Source organism: Lagenorhynchus albirostris, chromosome 17 (genome assembly GCF_949774975.1).
Source record: "Lagenorhynchus albirostris chromosome 17, mLagAlb1.1, whole genome shotgun sequence".
NCBI classification, from domain to species: domain Eukaryota; kingdom Metazoa; phylum Chordata; class Mammalia; order Artiodactyla; family Delphinidae; genus Lagenorhynchus; species Lagenorhynchus albirostris.
This window is the reverse complement of record NC_083111.1, coordinates 29,781,297-29,804,777: the sequence shown is the minus strand read 5'-3', so window position 1 is coordinate 29,804,777 and position 23,481 is coordinate 29,781,297. Positions and strand designations below refer to the sequence as shown.

Sequence of the window (23,481 nt, the reverse complement as noted above, 5' to 3'; positions counted from 1 at the left end):
TTCTGTGTTTACTTGTGTATTGTCTATCTCTTCTCTCATCATAATATGAACTGATAGGATTGGGGCTCTTTCCAGATGTCATTCCCTTAGCACCTGGAAGAATGCCTGGATAATGCAGGTGCTCAAAATTATTTCCTAAATGACCAAATAATAGATGGATGAACGGATGGATGGATGGATGAATTTGGAAATCCTTTACTCAACCCCCATTTGCAAATTAGAAGATGGCAAAAGGTGTCTTTCTAATTTTTCCTTGAATTACTCATTCCGACCAGGTGACAAGAACATGCTCTGCCTGCAAAGTTACACTCATTCACCTTTTGAATTGGAAGCTGACCATACTCTGTAAAAATATGTAGACAGCATCTCAGTCACCAAAGACTTTGGCAAACTACCAAATTCTATTTTATTGCTTTTGCTCCATTTTGATTTTTCAAGCCCCTTGACAATATTCACCCATTTTTCCACATCAATTTTAATCTCATTTCCTAATGTTGTGCTTCCCAGATAAACTTCTCTGGAGTCCTAACTCTTATTCTCTTATTATGCATTCCTGATTCCTGAATCTGACTTTTCAGATTCACCAACTGAGTATCTGCTTTTTCCCTATTCACTTTCTGACTCAGTCTGCTCTCAAGTCCCAGCAAAGCCTACATTCCCAGAGCACCTTAGTTCTAAATCCCTGTAGAGAACATTTGTTTATATATTTGTTAATTTATCTTTAGATATTCTGTTATTTTTTTCAAATTTGTCTTACTTTACCAGTTCCAATAAAATACCAACACACTAGTGTTGTTGTAAAGATTGAATGAGCCTATCAGAAACATGTAGCACAGCAGCACAACACAACACACAGCACAGAAGTCTCAGCAGCCACAGAAATATCATCTCTGTTATTATTTAATATTATAATTCCTTTCCTTACATAATTTCCTACATTTTCATCCAACATATAGTTAAATGATAAGCTATTAAATGTTTACAGGAAAGAGCAATTCCTCCTCCAAGAAATCTACATATCTCTTACCAACACCTTTCCAGTAGATCTAAGACCTGAAAATAGATGGACATAGGATCATGAATGTACTTCCTACAAGCAAATCAGGAAAGTTTGAAGGAAGAAATCAATTATGGCTGTGGAACAAACCTTGAAACTTTTAACTCAAATTTTCCTTCTAATATATGGTAACTATAAGCAATTTTGTGGGATTTTATATGCACTAAAACATTTAAAAAGTAAATAAAGGATGAAAATTTTGTCTTGCATGTTATAATGTATTTCATTTTCTTCTTTGAGACTTTGGAATGGTTTCTAAACTGATATTTCAATCTAATAGCCTTAATTCAGTATCTAAGATATAATAGCCTAAGAAAAGAGAATCTGTGTAATAACTATACTGAATATAAATACTTGCTTACAGTAAATTCTATGCCTTTGGAAAAGATGACCATCATGAACATTCTCAGTAGATTTACAGATAACCTTGCCTGCAAATATTTCTAGGTCATTTTCTATTAAATCTTGGTGGATGTTTATCTGACATAGTCTATTGGGGTTAATTTTGATTATTGATTTGTCTAACTTTTTGCTTTCTCTTTGAAATGTGCTAAATTCTACTTACCTCTCGTGTGTTAACAGACACCACACAGTATACTCTACGGCACTTGTTATGCTCTGGAAATATGTAACTAAATGATAAGCTGATTTAAAAATATTTTTTTAGGAGATTTTTAAGTGTACTAATTTTTTTAAAACAGCTGAATTTATGTTTCCTCCATCTCTTGTATATACAATGTTCTTATTATAAAAACATACCAAAATAATTCTAAATCTTATTCTAAAACTTAGCATATATCTTCCTTATGCACATATATTTTCTTATTCCTAAATGTGCCTTGAACTTATTTTTGAGTACTATCTAAATGTTAAGAATAAAAAAAATTATAATGAAAGACATATTCATTTTAGGTCCTAATTTGGGAACTTTTATTTTTCTAAGAACTCCTCAGAAAATATTGCATTGTTGTCAGTTGTAAGACTCAGGGTAGCACTTGCTAGTTGCTATAGCAAACTAAAATCTGGTTGCTTAATTCAACAAATGTTTGTCACTTGCACAAGTCTAATACTGATGTTCCTGGCTGAGCTACTCTTATGGGCAGCTCCATCCAAGAAGAGGATCCTAGAGTCCAAGTTCCCACCATCATGTGATTCTGATATCTTGGAGCACTTCACTTCCAGACAGTGAGTGAGATCATGAAAGATAATATCTTTCATGGCCAGGCTGTAACAATTTCCCTCTATTTTATTAACCAGAGCCAGTTACATGTCTCCAACCTAACTGCAAGAGAGACTCTGGAATTTAACCTTCCTCTATGCTTAGAAAGAGAAACGGGAGATTGCTAAACCTCTAGTCAATCTCTGCCACACAGGCATATTGTTCTAGAACATGGTAAAAGAAGTAAATATTGGCAATGAGAACAAATATCCTCAGTGATAGTTTCTTTTACTGGAATTTTCCTTATTAGGATGTTGGTTTAAAAATCAGATTTTAAAATGTAGTATTTTCATTATTTGTGCATAACTGTACATAGAAGTGATTTTATTGAATTACTTACAAGACACATTTTACTCAATTAAATTCTTTCCTGAAAAATGAGTGACAGTCAATATTTAGCAGACAAGATGTAATATCAGAAATACTCTTGAAAAACACTCTGAAACAAGACATATAAAATGCAAAATAACTATTCACTTTAATTATTTTATTTCAGTGGCTATAATACATGTTGGATATAACTGCCTTGTACATATTGATAAAGCACAGTATTGCCTATATTTTGATTTTCTTTTTCATGAATTATTTGTAAGAGATCAGTATTTTGTAGGGGACTAGTTTTGCCAAATAATATAAATAACCAAAAGATAAAAACACTCTACTATGAAAGCATGTTTGGAATTATCAGAAGCTGTAATACTGAATTAATCAGGTATAAACTATATTGTTTTCCAATAATTAAGAAATCTTTTGCAATATAAATATTAAGACATCAGAAATGTAATCCAATTATAAGTTTATAAAATTACATTTGTGTATATGTAGATTTGGAGCCCTTCTAAAAATATTGACGCATACAGTTTATGGAAAAACTTGGCCTGAAATTTTATGTGAATTAATTTGAAAACTATGTTTAAAAAATACAGGACTTTCATCAATTTTGGGATAGGTTTGAACTTGCTATCTGATTAATATTGTATTATCTGCTAAACCAGCAAGGCACTCTGGCAAGGCTTGGTAATTTCCTATTTTATTAGCAAAAAATTTGTAATAATTTCCTTTAATTTACAGACAATTACAATTCAATTATGAAGCATACAAAACATTTTCGAAGTTAAGACAATACACTGCCTAAAACTTATATGATCTGTCAAATTTTTGCTGAAAAGAAATTCATGATTAAGGTCTTATATAATTATAAGATTGAAGACTCAAAAACCTGTGAAAGTTAAAAACTAAAACTGAGCTAATTATTGTTATCAAAATGTTTCATGTCCAGGTAAGCAAAAGATGCATGATTAACTCTGTTTCTGATAATGCATTAAAGCCAAAATTCTGCCTGGCTTCATTTCAAACTGTTATTTGTAGTCAGGGTCAACTATTTCAATATCACCTATATGGTTGGTGGCTTCACCTAAATCTATTGAGCTGATACTTCTATAATTCTGGGTCAGTAGAAGTAGTACTGGTCATTAATCATCATCTTCAAAAAAATCTAGTTTCCAGTAACACTTGTTTTTTTCTTGAGAGAAAAATACCAGCCAATATACAACCCCATTGATCAAAAACATATGTAAATTCTGCCTTTTTTACTATTGAAATAATCCATCTATCTACTTCTATATCAGATACTTGATGCATTTATATATTTTTAAATTTAAAATATATTTTAAATTCTGTTATAAGGTAAATATGTAATCATAACTAAAATTGATTAAAGTAGCAGAAATGAAAAATAGGGAAAGTAACGAAGAAATAATAACATGAGTTTATCTAGGTAAGGAAGCTACCACAAAGTCAAAAGTGACATTGTTCTTCTTCTTTTTTTTTTCTTTTTTTCTTTTGGCCATGCAGGATCTTAGTTTCCTGACCAGTGATCGAACCCATGCCCCCTTCAGTGGAAGCGTGGAGTCTTAACCACTGGACTGCCAGAAAAGTCCCCAAAGTGACATTGTTCTTTTCGAATCTAGGAAAAGTAGAAAATGTCATGAATTGCACTGTCCCTAAAAAGGAAGGATGCCATTTCACAAAATGAGAGAAACTTGTTCTGAAAATCTAATGAAAAATTAATGTAAGTAAATTGACTGAACTTAAATCATTAAAATATTAGGAATTTTAATAATAGGATACATTATTGATATGTAAGAGTATAAGAGAATGAAAGAGACCGCATATTTGTAGAGAAATAAAGTATTATGGGGACGAGGGGCAAATGGCGGAGGAGTAAGACATGGAGATCACCTTCCTCCTCACAAATACATCAAGAAAACATCTACATGTGGAACAACTACAGAACACTGGCAGGGGACCTCAGACTTCCAAAAAGGCAAGAAAATCCCCACATAACTGGGCAGGGCAAAAGAAAAAAGAAGAAAAAAAAGACAAAGGAATCAGGATGGGCCTGCCCCTCTGGGAGGGAGCTGTGAAGGAGGAAAAGTTTCCACACACTAGGAAGCCCCCTCACTGGCAGGGATGGGGGGAGCTTCAGAGCCGTGGAGGAGAGTGCAGCAACAGGGGTGCAGAAGGCAGAGCGGAGAGATTTCCACATGGAGGACTGGTGCCAACCAGCACTCACCAGCCAGAAACGCTTGTCTCCTCACCTGCTGGCGGGGATGGGGGGTGGGGGTGAGGGCTGGGTGCTGAGGCTTGGGCTTCAGAGGTCAGACCACAGGGAGAGGACTGGGATTGGCTGCGTGAGGACAGCCTAGGGGTGCTAGTGTGCTAAAGCTAGATAGGAGGGAGTCCAGGAAAAAGCCTGGGCATCCCGGAGAGGCAGGAGACCTTTGTTCTGGGGTACTCAATAGATGGCCCACCATAGGAGCTTCCTTCCTGTGTGCTCACAGACTGCAGGGCAACACCTACGTGAGCGCAAGCCCTAGCCGCGGCTGTTATCTCGGACAACAGAGGCTGCCACCGTTGCCACCAAGCGTCCTGTGTGCAAAGCAGGTCACTGCCAACACCTTCCCAGCAGCCTGTGCAGCCCGCTAGTGCCGAGGATCCCGCCATCCAGGGCCAACTTCCCCGGGTGAACATCCGGTGCGCCTCAGACTCTTGCAACTTCACGTCGGCCTCTGCTGCCGCAGGTACTCCCCGCACATCCTAACTGTGACTGCCATATCCCTTCCTCCCCCAAGCCTCAGTGAGCAAGTGAGCCCTAATCCACCGCTGCTTTCGCCCCCTCTTGCCTGGGAGGGGAACAGACGCCTGAGGGAGGCCCACACGCAGAGGCGGGGTGAAAACCAAAGCTGAACCACAGAAGCTGTGCAACCAAAGAAGAGAAACGGAATACCGCTGCATGACCAGTGGATTAAATCCCGGCAATCGGCTTTGTAAACCCTACATCTATGGAATATCTGAATATACAATGAGAGTTCCCAGAGTTGAGGCTGTGGACTTTGGGGGCAAGTACACACAGGTGTAAGGCCAGATCAGAGCGTGAGCTGACCCCACAGTGGCCACAGCAGGTCCATAGACCTACCTAGAAGCATTGGAGGACTTCCTGTGTAAGTAGGGATTGGCTGTGACTCACTGATGGTGCAAAGACACTGACAGCTAAGGCCACAGGAAAATATTACTACTTCTTTTTTGTTGTTGTTCTGTTCCTTTTTTATTTTTCTTTTAATTTTTATTTACTTGTTATTTTCTTTTCTTTTCTATGTTTTATTTTTAATTTTTTTTAAAAGTCTTTACTGGAGTATAATTGCTTTACAATGTTGTGTTAGTTTCTGTTGTATAACAAAGTGAATCAGCTATACGTATACATATATCCCCATATCCCCTCCCTCTTGCGTCTCCCTCCCATCTTCCCTATCCCACCCCTCTAGGTGGTCAAAAAGCACCAAGCTGGTCTCCATGTGCTATGCGGCTGCTTCCCACTAGCTATCTATTTTACATTTGGTAGTGTATACATGTCAATGCCACTCTCTCACTTTGTCCCAGATTACCCTTCCCCCCCACCATGTCCTCAAGTCCATTCTCTACTCTACGTCTTTATTCCTGTCCTGCCCATAGGTTCTTCAAGACCATTTTTTTTTAATTCCATACATATATGTTAGCATATAGTATTTGTTTTTCTCTTTCTGATTTATTTCACTCTGTATGACAGACTCTAGGTCCATCCACCTCACTACAAATAACACAATTCCATTTCTTTTTATGGCTGAGTAGTATTCCATTGTATATTTGTGCCACATCTTCTTTATCCATTCATATGTCAATGGACAGTTACGTTGCTTCCATGTCCTGGCCATTGTAAATAGTGCTGCAGTGAACATTGTGGTACAGGAGAATTCCAGATATCAGTAAAATTAAGGTAGTTGATATGCATAGTTTTAATCTAAATGATGTGAGGTATAAATTCTGCATCTGGACAAAAATACATTACCTTCATAAACTAACTTACCAGTGGCATTATATGAAAAAAATGAATGTACTTATATTGCTTAAACTTAATAATCCTGTTCTCATTTTTCTTTAGATGCTCAAGGTAATATCTGAGAAGCATGTACACAGATTACAAAACAAGTTATTTCCTATTTTCCAAAAGTTAACAACCTAAATAAACAAAGAAATCACTCTTCAAGTCCTTTTAAATACTGTCAAACTAATTATTGAACATCTTTCTCTAAGATTGTATATAAATAATTGTATATATAATTTTCCAGATAAAATATGTAACATTTATGCACTCTTTTATGTTTCTTGTATTCTGTTCTACTTATCCCAGGTTGAGATATGGTGAACTTATTGCTTCCTTTAGGTATTTTCTAAATATTATTGATAAACTTGATCATTTAAGTGATGTTGGCTCTTCAATATGGGTGCAGATAGAGTGTGAACTATATACCTGAGAAAATGTCTTTTTCTCATATGTGGATTACGTTGCCTGCACATTCTAATCTATAAAAGATTGTTATATATAGTAAAAAAAAAATGAAATTATAAAATGAATTACTAGAAAACTAAATGTTTAATTAGTTTCAAAACATGTCAGTAGCTTTATAACATCTGTCTCAAACGAACAAAATACAGAATAGAATTTAAAATATGAACAACACACACAAAAGCACAACTAAAGCTTATACTACGCCATCTATTTGAATTTCAGTTTGTCGGAGGGCAAAGAAGATTCTGATACATGCTTGAAAGAAGCACTTTCATTTGTGAAATATTGATTTACATAAAAGAGTCCACAGTGTATTTATTTACCTTGCAGCAGTTAACATAATTAGTACAGGAAAGGAAAAACTTAGCCTATGTCAAGTGAGAATATTATAACTATAACTGGTGGTCTGTAATTATTTTTAAGTGATATGAACCTTGAGGGGTTTGGTATTTGAATTTCACAGAGGGAAAGCATATTAATCAGTGCTATTTCAAATGTATACCTATTAAAAATGGATACATGAATTTGAAGTTAAACAAAATCAGAGTTAAGAAGGTAGAGTATACATATTCTGAGATATTAAAATTAAAACAAACCTTGAAATTCAGAAAATAGAACTCAGTCAAATCATACACAAGTAATATGGAAAAATTTCTAATTGAGCTTATTTAAAGCAAATCTCTCACCCATGTTAATTTCTATAAGTTTCTAGATCTTTTAACCATTTATATTTCATATTCAATTGCATATCCTATCTGAATATTTATAATGTTTGGAGGGTCAATCACAGGTGACTGCACAATTATTCTTCTAATATCACTAGAACTCTAAAATTTCAACATCATTTATTATTAGAAAAATGCAAATCAAAACTACAATGAGGTATCACCTCATACCGGTCAGAATGGCCATCATCCAAAAATCTACAAACAGTAAACACTGGAGAGGGTGCAGAGAAAAGGGACCCCTCCTACACTGTTGGTGGGAATGTAAATTGGTACAGCCACTATGGAGAACAGTATGGAGGTTCTTTAAAAAAACAAAAATAGAACTACCTTAGCACCCAGCAATCCCACTCCTGGGCATATACCTGGAGAAAACCATAATTCAAAAAGATACATGCACTACAATGTTCATTGCAGCACTATTTACAATAGCCAGGATATGGAAGCAACCTAAATGTCCATCAACAGAGGAATGGATAAAGAAGATGTGGTACATATATACAATGGAATATTGCTCAGCCATAAAAAAGAACAAAATAATGTCATTTGTAGCAACATGGATGGACCTAGATATTGTCATACTGAATGAAGTAAGTCAGACAGAGAAAGACAAATATCATATGATAATGCCTATTTGTGGAATCTAAAAAAAAGGGATACAAATAAACTTATTTACAAAACAGAAGTATGGTCATGTATGTAGAAAACAAACTTATGGTTACCAGGGGTTAAGGTGGGGAGGCAGATCAATTGGCAGATTGGGTTTGACATATACACACTACTATATGTAAATAGATAACTAATAAGAACTTGCTGTATAGCACAAGGAACTCTACTCAATACTCTGTAACAGCCTATATGGGAAAAAAATCTAAAAAAAAAAAGAGTGGATATATGTATATGTATAACTGATTCACTTTGCTGTACACCTGAAACTAACACAACATTGTAAATCAACTCTACTCCAATAATTTTTTTAAATAAAATAAAATTTCATATAAAAGTTTAAATACTGCAATCCATGGAGCTTCATATACACTTGATCTATTGGAAGATAGTACACACTTGACCTGAACCAGAAACACTTAAGCAATGATTTTATATATATATATATATATATATATATATATATATATATATTCCAGAAAAGGAGAAAATGTTGCTATTAATGGTAAATTGGGAATTGGCAGAGAGATTTTAGTAATTTAAAATCAGTCTTTTAAAATATTGCTAATATATTCTAAAAGTAGCACAATTAAGTCAGATAGACTATGAAGTTATAAAGGGGGTTATATATAGATATGCTGTCTCTGTAAATAACATACATACACCCATACTTACTTGAGTGTCTCAATTTGTCTGCAAAATATGTCTACTCTTGCCCAAAACTCATCAAATAAAATGGTATAACAGTTGAAATAAAAGACATTTATGTATTTACCAAGTAGGTCCTTATCTTCAATAATTGCCATCTCAACATCTATTCCAGTAACTATTGTGTATGTGAAAGGAACTTGAAGAACACTAATCTCACCAAAAGACTCCTTCTCCTTAAGTTGACCCATATACACAAGTTTCGTATTTTTTTTCTGTAAGAGATATAGTAACTGATGTTTAATGAAACCACTTTTATATAATGGATAAATAATTTTGGTATATGGTATTTAAAATAAATTAGCAGTTTCATGCAAATCAGAGAACATTTATTTATATATGTATTTAAATTATATTAGAAAAATAATAGATTGGTGAGAACTTCAGCATATCTAAGACAGTTGAAGACACTGTAGTTTAGTGATCTAGAAATTAAATGTGTTAATACACCAAGATGTTTATGAAATCTTGAACTCATTCCATTTTTTAAGGTCCTAGGATACTGTTTTGTAAGCATAATTTAGTATGCTTTGTGAACCATTTGTTACCTCAATTCCAGCTGCAAGGCACAGTTGTTGAACCAGCAGAGAATAATGAAAATAAGCAGAGAGTGCCAGGAATGGAACTGATGAGATGATTAACTGCAAAAGATGAGATTCTACCCTAACTTTTTCGTATAAATAAAAAAAAGAAAAATGGAAAGTAAGTTTGACTCAGGTAACTAGCAGTTTAAGTCCAAATAAGGAATTTTGTGGAAAAGATCTGACAGTAGTTTCAATATGCATAGTTCTGGAGAAAAAAATTGAAACTCCAAATTATCTTTTCAGGGAGAGCCCAACAGTATTAAAACAAGGATGAGCTGCTGAGCAGTAAGATAAAAAAAAAATAGAATGTAGCCCTCAGGGTAGGACAGTGACAGAACTCAGAAGAGGTAAAAGACTTTACTAAGTACCCTGGGGTCAAAAGCCAATAACTAACTAGTTGATATGCCACTTATATAAATGGAAAATCTTCACACTGCATATGACTAGTACAGCAAAATTCAATGAAGTTTGCATATTAAATTGAATTACGTTGAAGACTGCCTAACCAGCCAAAATGGATTAGTTCTAACTTTTCTGTCACTATGTATTAGTGTTTTGCCTATTCTAGAACTTCATAAAACTGGAAACATACAGAATGCACTGTTCTGAGTTTGACCTTTTTGCCCAACCTAATGCTTTGAGATTCATCCGTATTCTTGTATGTATCATAAATTCTTTTTATTGAGGCATGACATTCCAATGAATGAATATACCATAATTTTTCTATCCATTCAACTGTCAATGGATATTTGGATTACCTACAGTTTCTGACTTATGAAGATTCATGTAAGTCTTTTTGTAAGCATATATTTTATTTCTCTTGAGTAAATATCTAGAGTGGAATTTCAGGGTCATATATTAAGTGCATTTTAACTAATCTGATATGCTTATAGAAGTACTTTGTTGTAGTTTTAATTTGCATTTCTCTGATAAATAATGATGTCAAGCATCTTTTAATGTGCTTCTAGATTGTTCCTAAGTCTTACAATTCAATATATATTACAACTTATTTTACATTCCTGCATCTTACAACTCAGTAAAAAGAAGAAAATAAATGCAACAAAAATTAGTCAAAAATTGAACAGCTACTTCACAAAAGAAGACAATTAATAAATGACCAATAAACACAAGAAAACATGTTCAATATCTCCTATTCATTAAGATAGGCTAATTGATTAAAAAGAATACATAAGTTTAAAACTTACCACTTTTCTTGATTGTGGTTTTGAAAGTCCTACAATACTTCTGCAAATCTTACAATATCCAGAATTAATATAAGCCACAAAAGAGATTATATTTCCACTATCACTGAAAACAAAAGAGACAATTCATTATTTCACACATTTTTATAAGAAATTATTTTAGATATTTTGACAATAAAAGTTGACATTTAATTCAACAACTATTGAGTAAATTTCTTAATGAATGACAGTTTATAGGCAGTCCTCTGTATATGATAAAAATTTACATCTGAAAAAAAAATTTACATCTGATATTTATATCAGCAACTAATACAGAAGTAAATATTGACAAGAATTTGGCAGTAAAATCAGTGATGTGCTAGTAAACTGTATGGTGGAGGAGAGGAAGATGAGTGTGGGGCAAGCCCCAAGCCGTAACATTTGCTGATTTTCATGGTGTAGATATTTTTACCATGGCTAGTTTGAAACTGCCAATGGTTTAACAACTGGCTCAAAAAATCTCTGAATATTTAACATTTGGATCTTCAGAGCTCAAAGTGTATAATAAATAAATAAATAAAAGGTTATTTGTCACCAGTCATTTATTTTGCTTAAATAAAAATTTATGGTAACTCTTCTACTGTCTTATATTTTGTTTCTTACAGCCAAACAATTATATTATAAAGTTATCTTCAAATATCAAAGTATAATATAGCTGTAGAATTATGTGTAAATTGTATAGACATGGGAATTTTTTCATAGATCCTACTCTTAAAAGTAAAGAGTAGTGTTTTGCCAAGATGTTATCTGATTGTAGAGACTGTTTTACTTCTTTTAGTCAATCAGCAGGACATAAAGAAAGGTATAGAGTCTCCTGGCAATTGTTACAGGTAAGAGAAGCATGCACTTAGTACAGAAACCCATTATTTTTAACTGTTAGAGCTGCACTACTGTAAATCTTTTCTTGAAATTTAAGCCTTCCATAGATCATAGAGAAGCATACATAATATCAAAGTGAATAAAGATCATGGGAATTTGTATTAAAGGCATGTTAACAATGGAAAAGCTGAATCACTGCAGCAAAATGTATGAGGCAGTCTCACTCCTTATAGGGGACATTTACTGCCTCAGTAATTGTCTATGGTCTCTGTACTAATCATAGAAAATGTTTATCTTAATGAAGACAACACAGCAAAACCATTTTCATCTAGGTAAGCAGGCTGAATTTAATGACATTAAAAAAATGTCTCATCACACTTAAGAAATTTTAAATATTACTTTTTGACTAGAAAAACAATCATACCAATGCCTGTAAAAACTTAACACCTTTCTCTTTTGTTTCTTAATTTTATTTATTTAAGCTCTAAACCTGTTTCCCATTACAAAGAACTTATGCCAGTGATGTCAAGATAAATGTTGTCATCTCCATACCCTTTCCTCTTGGGTTACATAGAAAGCTACGAACAACATAGAAAGATCCAAAGGATTATAACACAATTTTAAATGAAAATATTTAGTCATGGACTATATAAATGACATTTTATTCATTATTATTTAAAGGTAATATTCAGGAAATAAAGTTGATTTATATTTAAAAACAGAGTTTCAGTTTAGGAAGGTTAAAAATTTGGGAGATGGATGATGGTGAGAGTTGCACAACAATGTGAATGTACTTAGTGTCACTGAACTGTACAATTAAATATGGTTAAAATGGTATGTTTTATAGTATGTGACTTTTACCAAAATAAAAAAAAAATTAAATAAGGTCTTAAAGAGCCTCATCAAAACTCAAACTCATATTCTAAAACCTGAAAGCATTAGACCTTTATGAAAAGAAAAAACTTGACTTTATCTTAAAAGTAAATTAGAAAGAGAAGAAAACCAGAAGGATTCATAGAAAGTGAATATCATGTATTGTTCTTTTCCTTCCTGTTGTTTTTCATGTGCCAGGAAATAGTCACAAGTCTAATAAAACTATTTTATTCCAATTTTCAGATCAGTTAGAAGAAGTCATGATAAGAAGGATAATTCCCAACTGGCTATTAGCATCAACACTGGGACAGTTAAGGTCTCAGTTTAAATGGAAACTAGTGATTAGAAAGATTGTTAAAGGACATCTTCTTAATTAAGATAAACTCAAGTCCATTAGCCTAACAGACCAAAACACAGTTTTGGAGAAGTGTGTCTGAGTATCAGCAAGACTGATGCAGCTTCAAGCAGAACATGCATTAGCTTAATGGATACCATTTCTCCTTGTAAAACTAGAGTACTAGAAAAAGAACAATATAAAAAAATAGTGCTAATGAATGCTACTTTTGAACTTTAATATCAATTTAGGGAAACATTTTTGAACATGTTTTCCTTATGAATATATTTTTTGCTTTCCTAAAGTGTTAAGAAAGATCTTGGTTAAAAAGGACCTTGCATTTACTGAGTATTTCTATAAGGGTCCATACTAATGAAACTTTAACCAATATTAAACACTACTTATTTTAAAATGTATATTTATATGAAGATAAATAGTATTTATGGATAAATGGAAGCAAATCCTGATTAGAAATGCATATCAGAAAAATTGAACACTGATTAATTATATAATTTCCATTTATACTACACCTTCTGAATTCATGGCACATTAAGATAGGTCATTCTTCTAAAGTATGAGTACTATATGTAAAATACTGTCATGCATGTTAAATACCTGTCACTTTGCATAAGAAATTAAAAATAAGTGAGCATTTCTCTAATCACACAAACATGAGATTTGGAAAAAAGTTGTACTAATTATTGATAGAGGAAATCCAGAGAAATATGGGTGAAAAAATTTAAATTTTGAACACACCTCAGAAACTATTCCAAGAAAAGAATTTACTAATATAATACATTTATAGAATTTCACAGAAAATAACAGAGTATGACTTGTTACTTATTGAAAATTAGGGCAGATGAAGAAGGTCCAGACTTGGTGTTAAATTCCCTCCACCCCTCTCTCCTTCCCCTTCTTCCCCCATTATCCCCTTTCCTCCATCCCACACTCCAAGATAGGACAAATACTGGGGCTTAGAGCCTTTTACAAGTCAGGGCAGAAGGGATTATGGAGATTTGATGCCCAGCCTGATAGCCAAGAAAGCCATACCCTCAACTCTTTCACTAGATTCAAATTTTCATTCAAATCTCACCCTCTCATGACTCTGCTAGTTTATCCTACAGTTTAACCTGCTATTACCAGCTCCCTTACCCGACTCTGCTTTTTTTCCTCATGGTTTTATCTTCTAACATACTATCAAATTTACTGATTTATTTCTTGTGCTTACTGTATATTACATCCTCTAGCCACTAAGATGCAAGCTCCATCAAGACAAGGATTTTTATTTTTATCTTTCTTTCACTCATGTATTTGCAAAGTAGCCATTCAATAAATATTTGATGAACAAATGCAAGGTCTCAATATTAAATTGCAACTTCCTCAAAAGGTTAACTGAGCATGAGAGGAAGCTCAGAATATGGTAGTTTAGGTTTTTATGGAACCAAGTTGCACAATTAAAAATTATGGATGAAATAGTTTTAAATATATGAGGTGGTAAAAGGAAAAATTAAAAAAAAACCCTCAAAAGCCAGAAATAAAAAGAAAGTGCAGTCACAGAGGTAAGAAAGCCCTAGAGACAGTGGCAAAGTCTGTCTGAGAGATCAGATGTGAACATCCTCCTTCATAAATCCTTCAAGAACAATATTCTTGGGGGTTGAACTTGAAAAAGCCCACCTTACAAAGAGAGTTCCTGAAGATATTTTCCTCTCTTACTTGTGGTGCTAAAAGGAATGGAAAAAGAGAAGAGAAAGTGTCTCTGAAAATTCCTAACCATAGCTCATGATATTGGGGCTAGAATCTACATCACGTGTGAGGCATCAAAGATTTATTTTTTAATTTTGTTGATTTGCAACTCTAAATGCCTGGAAAAAAATTCTTTCTGGATATATTAATGTTTATCCATGCTTCAAAGAAGTCTAACAGATATGAAGATACTATTTTAGGGAAAATGAGCCCTTAATAAAATATGCATTATCAAATATATTAGCAAACCAGCACCATTAATTATAGTCACCATACTGTTATAAACGTAACTATACATATACTCACATTGCTATAGTTTTGCTTTTTTTTGGCGGTATGCGGGCCTCTCACTGTTGTGGCCTCTCACATTGCGGAGCACAGGCTCCGGACGCGCAGGCTCAGTGGCCATTGCTCACGGGCCCAGCCGCTCCGCGGCATGTGGGATCTTCCTGGACCGGGGCACGAACCCGTGTCCCCTGCATCAGCAGGTGGACTCTCAACCACTGCGCCACCAGGGAAGCCCTACTATAGATATTTTTATGTATTTATGTACACATGATATATACACATTTATAGCAACATCAGAATTAGGAAATATAAAATAAAATTATATTTATAGAAAAGCAAGAGACAGAATTATTCAATTTGATTACCAAAATTAACCAGTGCTTACAGAAAAAACTATAATCAATCCAAACAAAAATATTAAATTAATTAAATATTAAACTAAAAAACTAATGCTATATCCTAAAATTTTATTATTAAAATTTAGCATTACATCGTTTTTTTTTTGGCATTATAATTAAGGTCACATTTCAAACGGCCATGAATTTAAATATTAGTTTATTTGAATCAAAATTTAAAAATTAAAACAGTCACCTCTTCAGGCAATGTACCAATAGTCCTTAACTACTCTTTATCTTCAGTAGTCAACAGATTTAATTAATCTCTCATGTTCTTGACACACTTTTCTGCTCTTCTCATAAGAACTTCCTTTTCTTAGTGCTGAGGATACCCTCAGACTATCCTCTATGTACTGTACAGAAAGAGTCAGTTTTTTTCCTCCCTAAAAAATGTCTCTTCCATTTTCCCCAAAAATGGACAAACTGGTATTTTTCTGGTATTAAACATCAATTCTCCTCCGTTAAAAAATTGAATTAAATCTTAGACTTATTTAATTAAACTGGTGTTAGTGTCCAACTTTGAATTCTCTTTACTTTTCCATTCTCTCTCAGTAGATGATACCGATAGATAGATGGATAGATAGATAGATAGGTAGGTAGATAGATGATAGATAGATTTTCTATAGACATATTTATGAACACAGATATTCAAAACTAAAGGTATGAATATATGGATATGGGTATATAGGTGTAGGGGTTGTGTATATACAATATTTCATAGAATTCCATATTTCTCTATTTCTTCTTTACATATACTCTGTCTTTTCATGGTATTTTGCACGATATTCAAAGATCTGCTATACAGATTAAGGTTAATATTACTACTCTTGTTACATAGGCTTTAGTGAGCCTGCTGTTTTCAGAATCACACATTCAGTTTTCTCTTTTTATTTGAATTTGGAGCACTAAGTTGTAATACTGAATTTAATTTCCATCATGCTTGATGATTACTTTAGTAAATATAAGAAATGTATTTAACTGTGTCTACCATAAAGTAAATTCTGTATACAAGTTTGCTGCTTTCATACTAAATTTTGACCCTCAGGCTTTCCAGATATTCCAACCATATCTGGGCTTATAATAAAAAATCACTAAAGGAATGAAAGAACCATGAGCAAGAGTCAGCATAAACTCAAAACTATAAATACAGACCCCCAAATACCTCAAACACTAGAATTACCAGAATGTAGAATGCTTATATATGAAATGCTAAATAATACAAAGGTAATTTCTGGAAGGACTTGTGTAAAATAGAAATTTTTCTTATAAGTTTGGGAAAATTCATTAGATCAACTGACGGAGTGTGTTTTTGGGTTTTTTTAATAATTATTACAACAATTCCTTTTGGTACTTTCTAGTTTTCTAATTCATACATCTCTTTCATTTGACATTTTATATTTTCTAGAAATGTATTCTTTCCATCTAGTTTTTCAATACGTTAGAATAGACTTGTTTACAACACATACTTCTGAAATCTTTATTGTGTCTTTATTATATTTCATGTGCTTATAAGGCTTTTTCCAAAATGATTTTTTCTAAACAGCATTTTATTTCACAAATAGCTTGTTTCTGTGTAAATATTGTTTCTTAGTTCATTGATCTCTGTCTTTATTTCATTATTTTTTTAAAATCCTTTTTTCTTGTTTTCTAATAAATGTATTTAACACTACACATTTCTTCTCTCTACTGGCCTAACTATACCTCATATGTTCTGAAATATAGTGATTTTACTATGATTTGGTTGAGAGTTATTTCTTAATTTCCTTTTGTAACCAGTGGGGTACAGCAACATGTATTTATTTCATTTCCAACATTTGGGACTGTACTTTTTCTATTCTTTTAAATCAATTTTAAGTTTTCTTGTTTTGTTTTGTTTTACACTTGACTCTGTGTGACCATTATATACAATATATTTTTGTAATTATTCCTTATTTTTTACATGCTGGGGAAAAAGTTCTGTTGATGTGGAGTTCTTCATATATATAAAAGTTTGACTTTTTAAAATTGTAATGTTCAGTTTACAGTTGTTAATCTATTTGGTCTCTCAGTTCCTGAGAAAGTTGTGTAACCAAACTACAATGATTATGATTCTTTCTCTTTTTTTTCTCACAATAGTTTTACATTGCATTCTAACCTGCTTTATATTAAGATTCTTTCATCAGCTTAACTCACATAATTGAAATAAATGCATCATGCCATTAATATTTTTCTGTGGCAAGATCTTCTATTTTAATTTTTCCTCTTTTACACTTGTCAGTATTTCCTAGTCAGCTTTCCATTTTAGTATGTATAAATAAATGTCAATATTTTTGAAAGACTCCATAGTATGGAGGTATCATAATTTAGGTCATCATTTTTCTAAAGTTGAGGTTTTAAACGGTTCCAAGTCTTGCTATTTAAAAATATGCTACAATAAATTTCCTTCCTGAACATGTGCAGATAAGTGCACAGTTTTCTATAAATTAAATTCCTTATAAAACATGTAATAATAAATTCTGATAAATTTTGCTAAATCAGAAAATGAAATCTAAATATTGTTTTAATTGGCATGCCTTTGATATTTACTGAGGATTAAAGTTCATTTATTTATGTATTTACCACTTGCATACTTTTATGAATTTTCATTCATACATACTGCCTATTTTCAATTTTTGTCTTTTTTATCTGTAGTAATTCTTTATATATTATGGTTCTTTAATCTTCATCATTATATACATTGCAAATATTTACTTCTGGTTTCCTAAGAATGATTTTACTTGTTTACAATTTACCACATATTTTTTATGATTTTGTTTGTGGTAAAATCTGTTAAGAATTTCTTCATAATATCCATATATTATTGAGAAGATTATTACTAATAAAATGATTATATATTGTTTCAAAAGATTTATAGGATTTTGCATTTTAATATTTCCTATAATTTACCATTTGAATAATGTATGAGCTAAGAATTTTCATCTCAAATGGATAGAAGTCCCAAAAACAATTGTTGAAAATTCTATCTTATCCTCATTGATTTGAAATGTCCTTGATTTCATATATAAATTGATGTAAAGTTATGAAGGTTTTTCTGAACTTTATTGCAATCCACTTTTTAAATTATTTTACTATTAGAATATGTTTTGATAACTGTGAGATAAATTTTCCAACTGAAATTTTACCAGATTTTCTTGGAACATATTAAATGTTTGCTCTTCCAGACAAAATTATGTTGCTGAATATTTATGTTTGTCCCCTTCAGATTCCTTTTCTAACTTTCTCTACTCTGTTAGTTTTTTGTTAAATTTGGCCAATGAGAGGCAAAGGAAGGAGATAATAAATGAGAGAATTTGAGGTAGTTATTTCCCCTATCTGCCATTTTGATGGACTACTGTGTAGCAGAGGCTGAATACCTGTACCGAAGACCCCAATTGCCACAGGAAAAACCTGTAGATACAATGTGTAGTCAGATCCTGATAATTCCTCCCTCCCCTTTCCCCTTCAGACAGACTTTGTAATGATTTCCTACTATTGGAAGTCCCTGGATGCTTCACCGTCTTTCGTTAGTTTCCCAAAATCTTACCCTCACTTTTGTAAGTAGTGCATTCCTTAGACTCTCTTTCATCATTCTCATCTAATATGCTGTCTATTTACTGCCAGAAGCCCAACTGATACCTACAATTTTCTTCTCAAGTTCCATAAAGTATTCTGACAACATTTTCATTTCCATTCTATTCAATTCATATATTAATTTAGGTAGAAATATATGTTTATCATATACCAGTCTAGCTTCTATTTTCCCAGTCTTTTTAATACCATCCCCCCAAATTATATAGTTTGTCTCATAAAGGGTTTGCATTTTTCTCTTAGTTCATTTCTGGACATTTAAAATTCTGTTGATATTTTAAGTGATGTGTCCCATTATTTTGCATAGTTTTTGTTTCTTATATAAATTATGAATTGTTGACTTAAGAAATGGAAATTGATTCTTCTTGGTGTAGTAAAAGAGAAAGTTTTGAAGAAAGGATTGACATTTAACCCAAAGTCAATTACATTTATGGTGCCAGAGTCAGAATAAATCAAGTTTCATAATTGCCATACTTAAGATTTTTATTCCACAAAAGTAGTAGTGAACAAATTTGGGTCAGGTGCCAGATCCACAGAGGATTTCTTTCTATGCAGTAGGGGTTGATCACCAAAGAAGAATTTAGATGGCATTACTAATGATTGACTATATATATGCTAAGTAAACAGAAACATTTAAAAGAAAACATTTCAAATAACATAAGAAATGTAAGACTATAATCTTCCAAAAATATTTCTGATTCACTGATATCATTCTTTCTCTTACCTAGCACCATGATGCTAGGAAAAAGATGCGTATATATATGTGTGTGTGTGTGTGTGTGTGTGTGTGTGTGTGTGTGTGTGTGTGTGTGTTTACCTTGACTTTATCTCACAGGGTTCTTTAGAGGATCAAAGAGATAATCTTTATAAATAGCAATAAATTAATAGAAGAAAATTATTTTCATATTTGTGTAGAAAAAGCTTCTTCGTTTTCACCTGACAATCATATATTTTAGCCATAAATTATAGTTAACCATGGTAATTTTCCATTTAACAAGGCTACACTGATTAGTGACTTCATTCTGACACCACCTAAACATTTACATTGATTTCAGTTCAATTACTTAAGCAATATTATTTTAGAGATGAATAATCACATACTAAATGGACTGGCCAATGAAGTACATGAATAGTATGATGCATTTATCATTTGCACATAGTACAGATTATAATTAAATTTATTCATTATTTGAAATACTGATTTACCTCATTAATTTCACAATAACTAATTTTGATTCAAGATAATATTCCACTTGGTATATCTTAATGTAATTTGGACAGTGTAGGTAAATGGTTTGAGTAAAGAAATTTATTTTATTACATACATTCAGAACACTGGTTATTTATGCTCAAATTAGTTCAATCACTCTATAAGATATTTATGCAAAAGTACATTTCAGTACACCTACTGATGATCCAGCTTCATTTTTGTACACACTATTCTGACAAGAAAAATGTGTGAAGTTATTTTTTAATATTTTTCAAAACAACTTTAAAAAGATGTGATAAATCCTATTTTCATTTTTTAATGGAATATTAACGTTTGATAATTAGATTTTGTGAACTCTTTATATTAATCCTCTTTTATAATATCATTTGTTGATTTTTCTGAAACTATTGTTTTCCTCTTAATCTCATTACTTTCACATGTTAGACAACTCAATATAAATTGCATACCCATAGTTTCTTCTTATTGTTATCTCTATCTTTAACTTAATAATTAATCCATCTTAGATAATTTTTGTCACATGATGTCAGGTTAAATAGCTGACTAAAGTTTTCTCCCATGTGTACAGATTATTTTCTAACACTTTTTTTTTCAGAATTTCTTTTTTTATTTTGTCAGATATATTCAACATACTCAAAACCTAACTTTTATCCTATGCCATATTTGAATTTTAGAATTGGTAGGGTCTGATTTATATATTCTACATAATAAGTTATCAAATCTGTTTTTCTAATAACACTTTTTATTTAAAAAATTACTAGCCTTTCCCCACTGATGTATGATACTTCTTCCATTATATACTATACAGTATTCTCCTACACACTGGGCTCTTTTATAAGCTAACAGGCTAAATGGAATGAAATGAAAAAGTTTTAGATCTTTTATAAGAAATAAATTTACAGCATGTGTCAAAAATGATGTAATTTTTTAGACACATTGATGAAACGTATCTAATTCTAAGAATTTTTCTTAAGGAAATAATCAGGTATTTAAATATATAAGTATTCAAAACCCTGTGTGTAAGATATTTTATGCAACTTAAATGACAATCAATAGGGAAATGTTTAAATAAAGTATGATAATCCATTGGATATATTATGCTTCCACTAAAATTCATAACTTTTAAAAACTGTTACTTACATTGAATATGGTAATTTTATAACGGCCAGTGGAAATGAGTTCCATTAACTCTATAGTATTCAACTTTGGTTAAAAATATACAAAAGCCATTTGCTTCTGAATTAAAAACTTGGAAAAATATAGGAAAAGGTTGATGTCTGTAACAGTCAATGTTTTAAGAGTATAATTATAAGTAACTTATGCTTTGTAGTCTTCTGTATACAATAAATGTACACATTGTTTATATATTATTTTCATAATTACATTAAATAAAACATTTTCTAAAATAATTTTAGAACAACTGATTCATAATGTGGTCTCTGGTAGAGGTATGCCATAATTACAGAATAAAAATAAATTGCTTTTGAGCAATATGGTATAATAGGAAGCCTGAGACCCCCTTTCTCCCACAGAGACACTGATTCTACAGCAATCCATGGACCAATTCCACTTGCGAGAAATCCAGAAACTAAATAAGAGGCTCTTGTACTCCATGTGAGCACAAAACCAGCCACATCAAAGCTGGTAAAAAACTTCATGGCACCCTCGAGCCATAGTCTCTCCCACCAGTACAGCTCCATACAATCAGGAGAAAACTCCCAGCTCCTGATTTCTCCCTAGAAAGGTAAAGAGAAGTCTGGACTGTATGTACAAAGTTCTGACCTTTCAGGGGAACTGCCTGAGGGATTGGATTCTGCCTTGTCTCTCTGAGATCACTGACAGAACTCAGCATACTCTAGAAGCCTGGTGGCCTCTGAGAACAAATAAGAGCTGGGTAGCATGCTGCTTCTTCAGAACACACATGGTACAGCAGACAAAGTTCAGAACAGCTTGATGGCCTCTCCCTCAGGAGAAAGAGAAGAGTGGTGCATGCACACAAAGTTCTGGCTTTTCAATGGGTTGCCTGATTTATATCTTGTCTGAATCTAAGCACTAACAGGAATAGGGTGCCAGGTTGAGGTCCACTGAGAACAAAAATTTTTCAGTGTGTACCTGAATCTACAGTACCATATATAGACACTATGTGGCACTCCTGATTAGAACTTGGCAAACCTCTTCAACAAGATTATACACACAAGCCTAGACAGAACACATCCCCAGAAAAGGCTTGAAAAATCTCTAGAATATCCAGCTGGGCTGACTGAAGAAGTTCCTCCATGTGCAGAACCATGCCACAGAAACTGGGAGAAATAGTTGATTTTTCAAATTCCAAAGTTCCAGCAGAAGATAACAAGACATACAAAAAGCAGGGAGATATGGGATATTCAAAGGAACAAATTAAATCCCAAGAAAATGACCCTAAAGAAATGGAGAAATATGAATTAGCAGACAAAGAATTTAAAATAGCCATCATAAAGGTTTTTTTTTAATAAATTAAAAGAGAGCACAAATAACTAACAGAAATCAGGAAAATGATGTATGAACAAAATGAGAATATCAACAGAGATAGAAACTATGAAGAAGATCTAAATAGAAATTCTAGAATTGAAGAATAAAATAACTGAATTGAAAATTTCACTACAGAGCCTTAACAGCTCTTGACTAGACAGAAGAAAGAAAGAATCAACAAACTTGAAGACAGGACTTTTGAAATTACTGAGGCTTAGGAGCAAGAATAAAAAGAAGAAGAAGAAAAAAATGAAGAGAGCTTAACGGACTTGTGGGACATCATCAAATAGAATAACATATACACTATAGGAATCCCAGAGGAGAAGAGAAAGTGGCAGAGAACCTATTTGAAGAAATGATGGCTAAAAACTTTTCAAATTTGAGAAAAAGTGGACAAATTCAAGAAGCTCAATTCACTCCAACCAGGATAAATCTAAGAAGACCTACACAAAGACACATTATAATAAAACTGTTAAAAGTCATAGGCAAAGAGATAGTTTTGAAAGCAGCAATAAAAAGCTACTCATCACATACAAGGAAGTTCTAGAGATCTGTTGTACAACATTATACTTATAATTAACAATAAAGTACTTAAAAATTGT

The 23,481-nt window shown here is 32.6% G+C and overlaps 1 protein-coding gene across 1 annotated transcript in view; it reads right to left on the bottom strand.

The window, feature by feature from the left end:
* Positions 1–9,097: 9,097 nt before the first annotated feature.
* The window catches only part of CNBD1 (cyclic nucleotide binding domain containing 1), a 397,045-nt gene continuing 382,661 nt past the window's right edge, over positions 9,098–23,481 (bottom strand). The window contains 3 exon segments of the mRNA XM_060127732.1: positions 9,098–9,126; positions 9,328–9,475; positions 11,050–11,152. Coding sequence (XP_059983715.1) covers positions 9,098–9,126; positions 9,328–9,475; positions 11,050–11,152 — 280 coding nt within the window.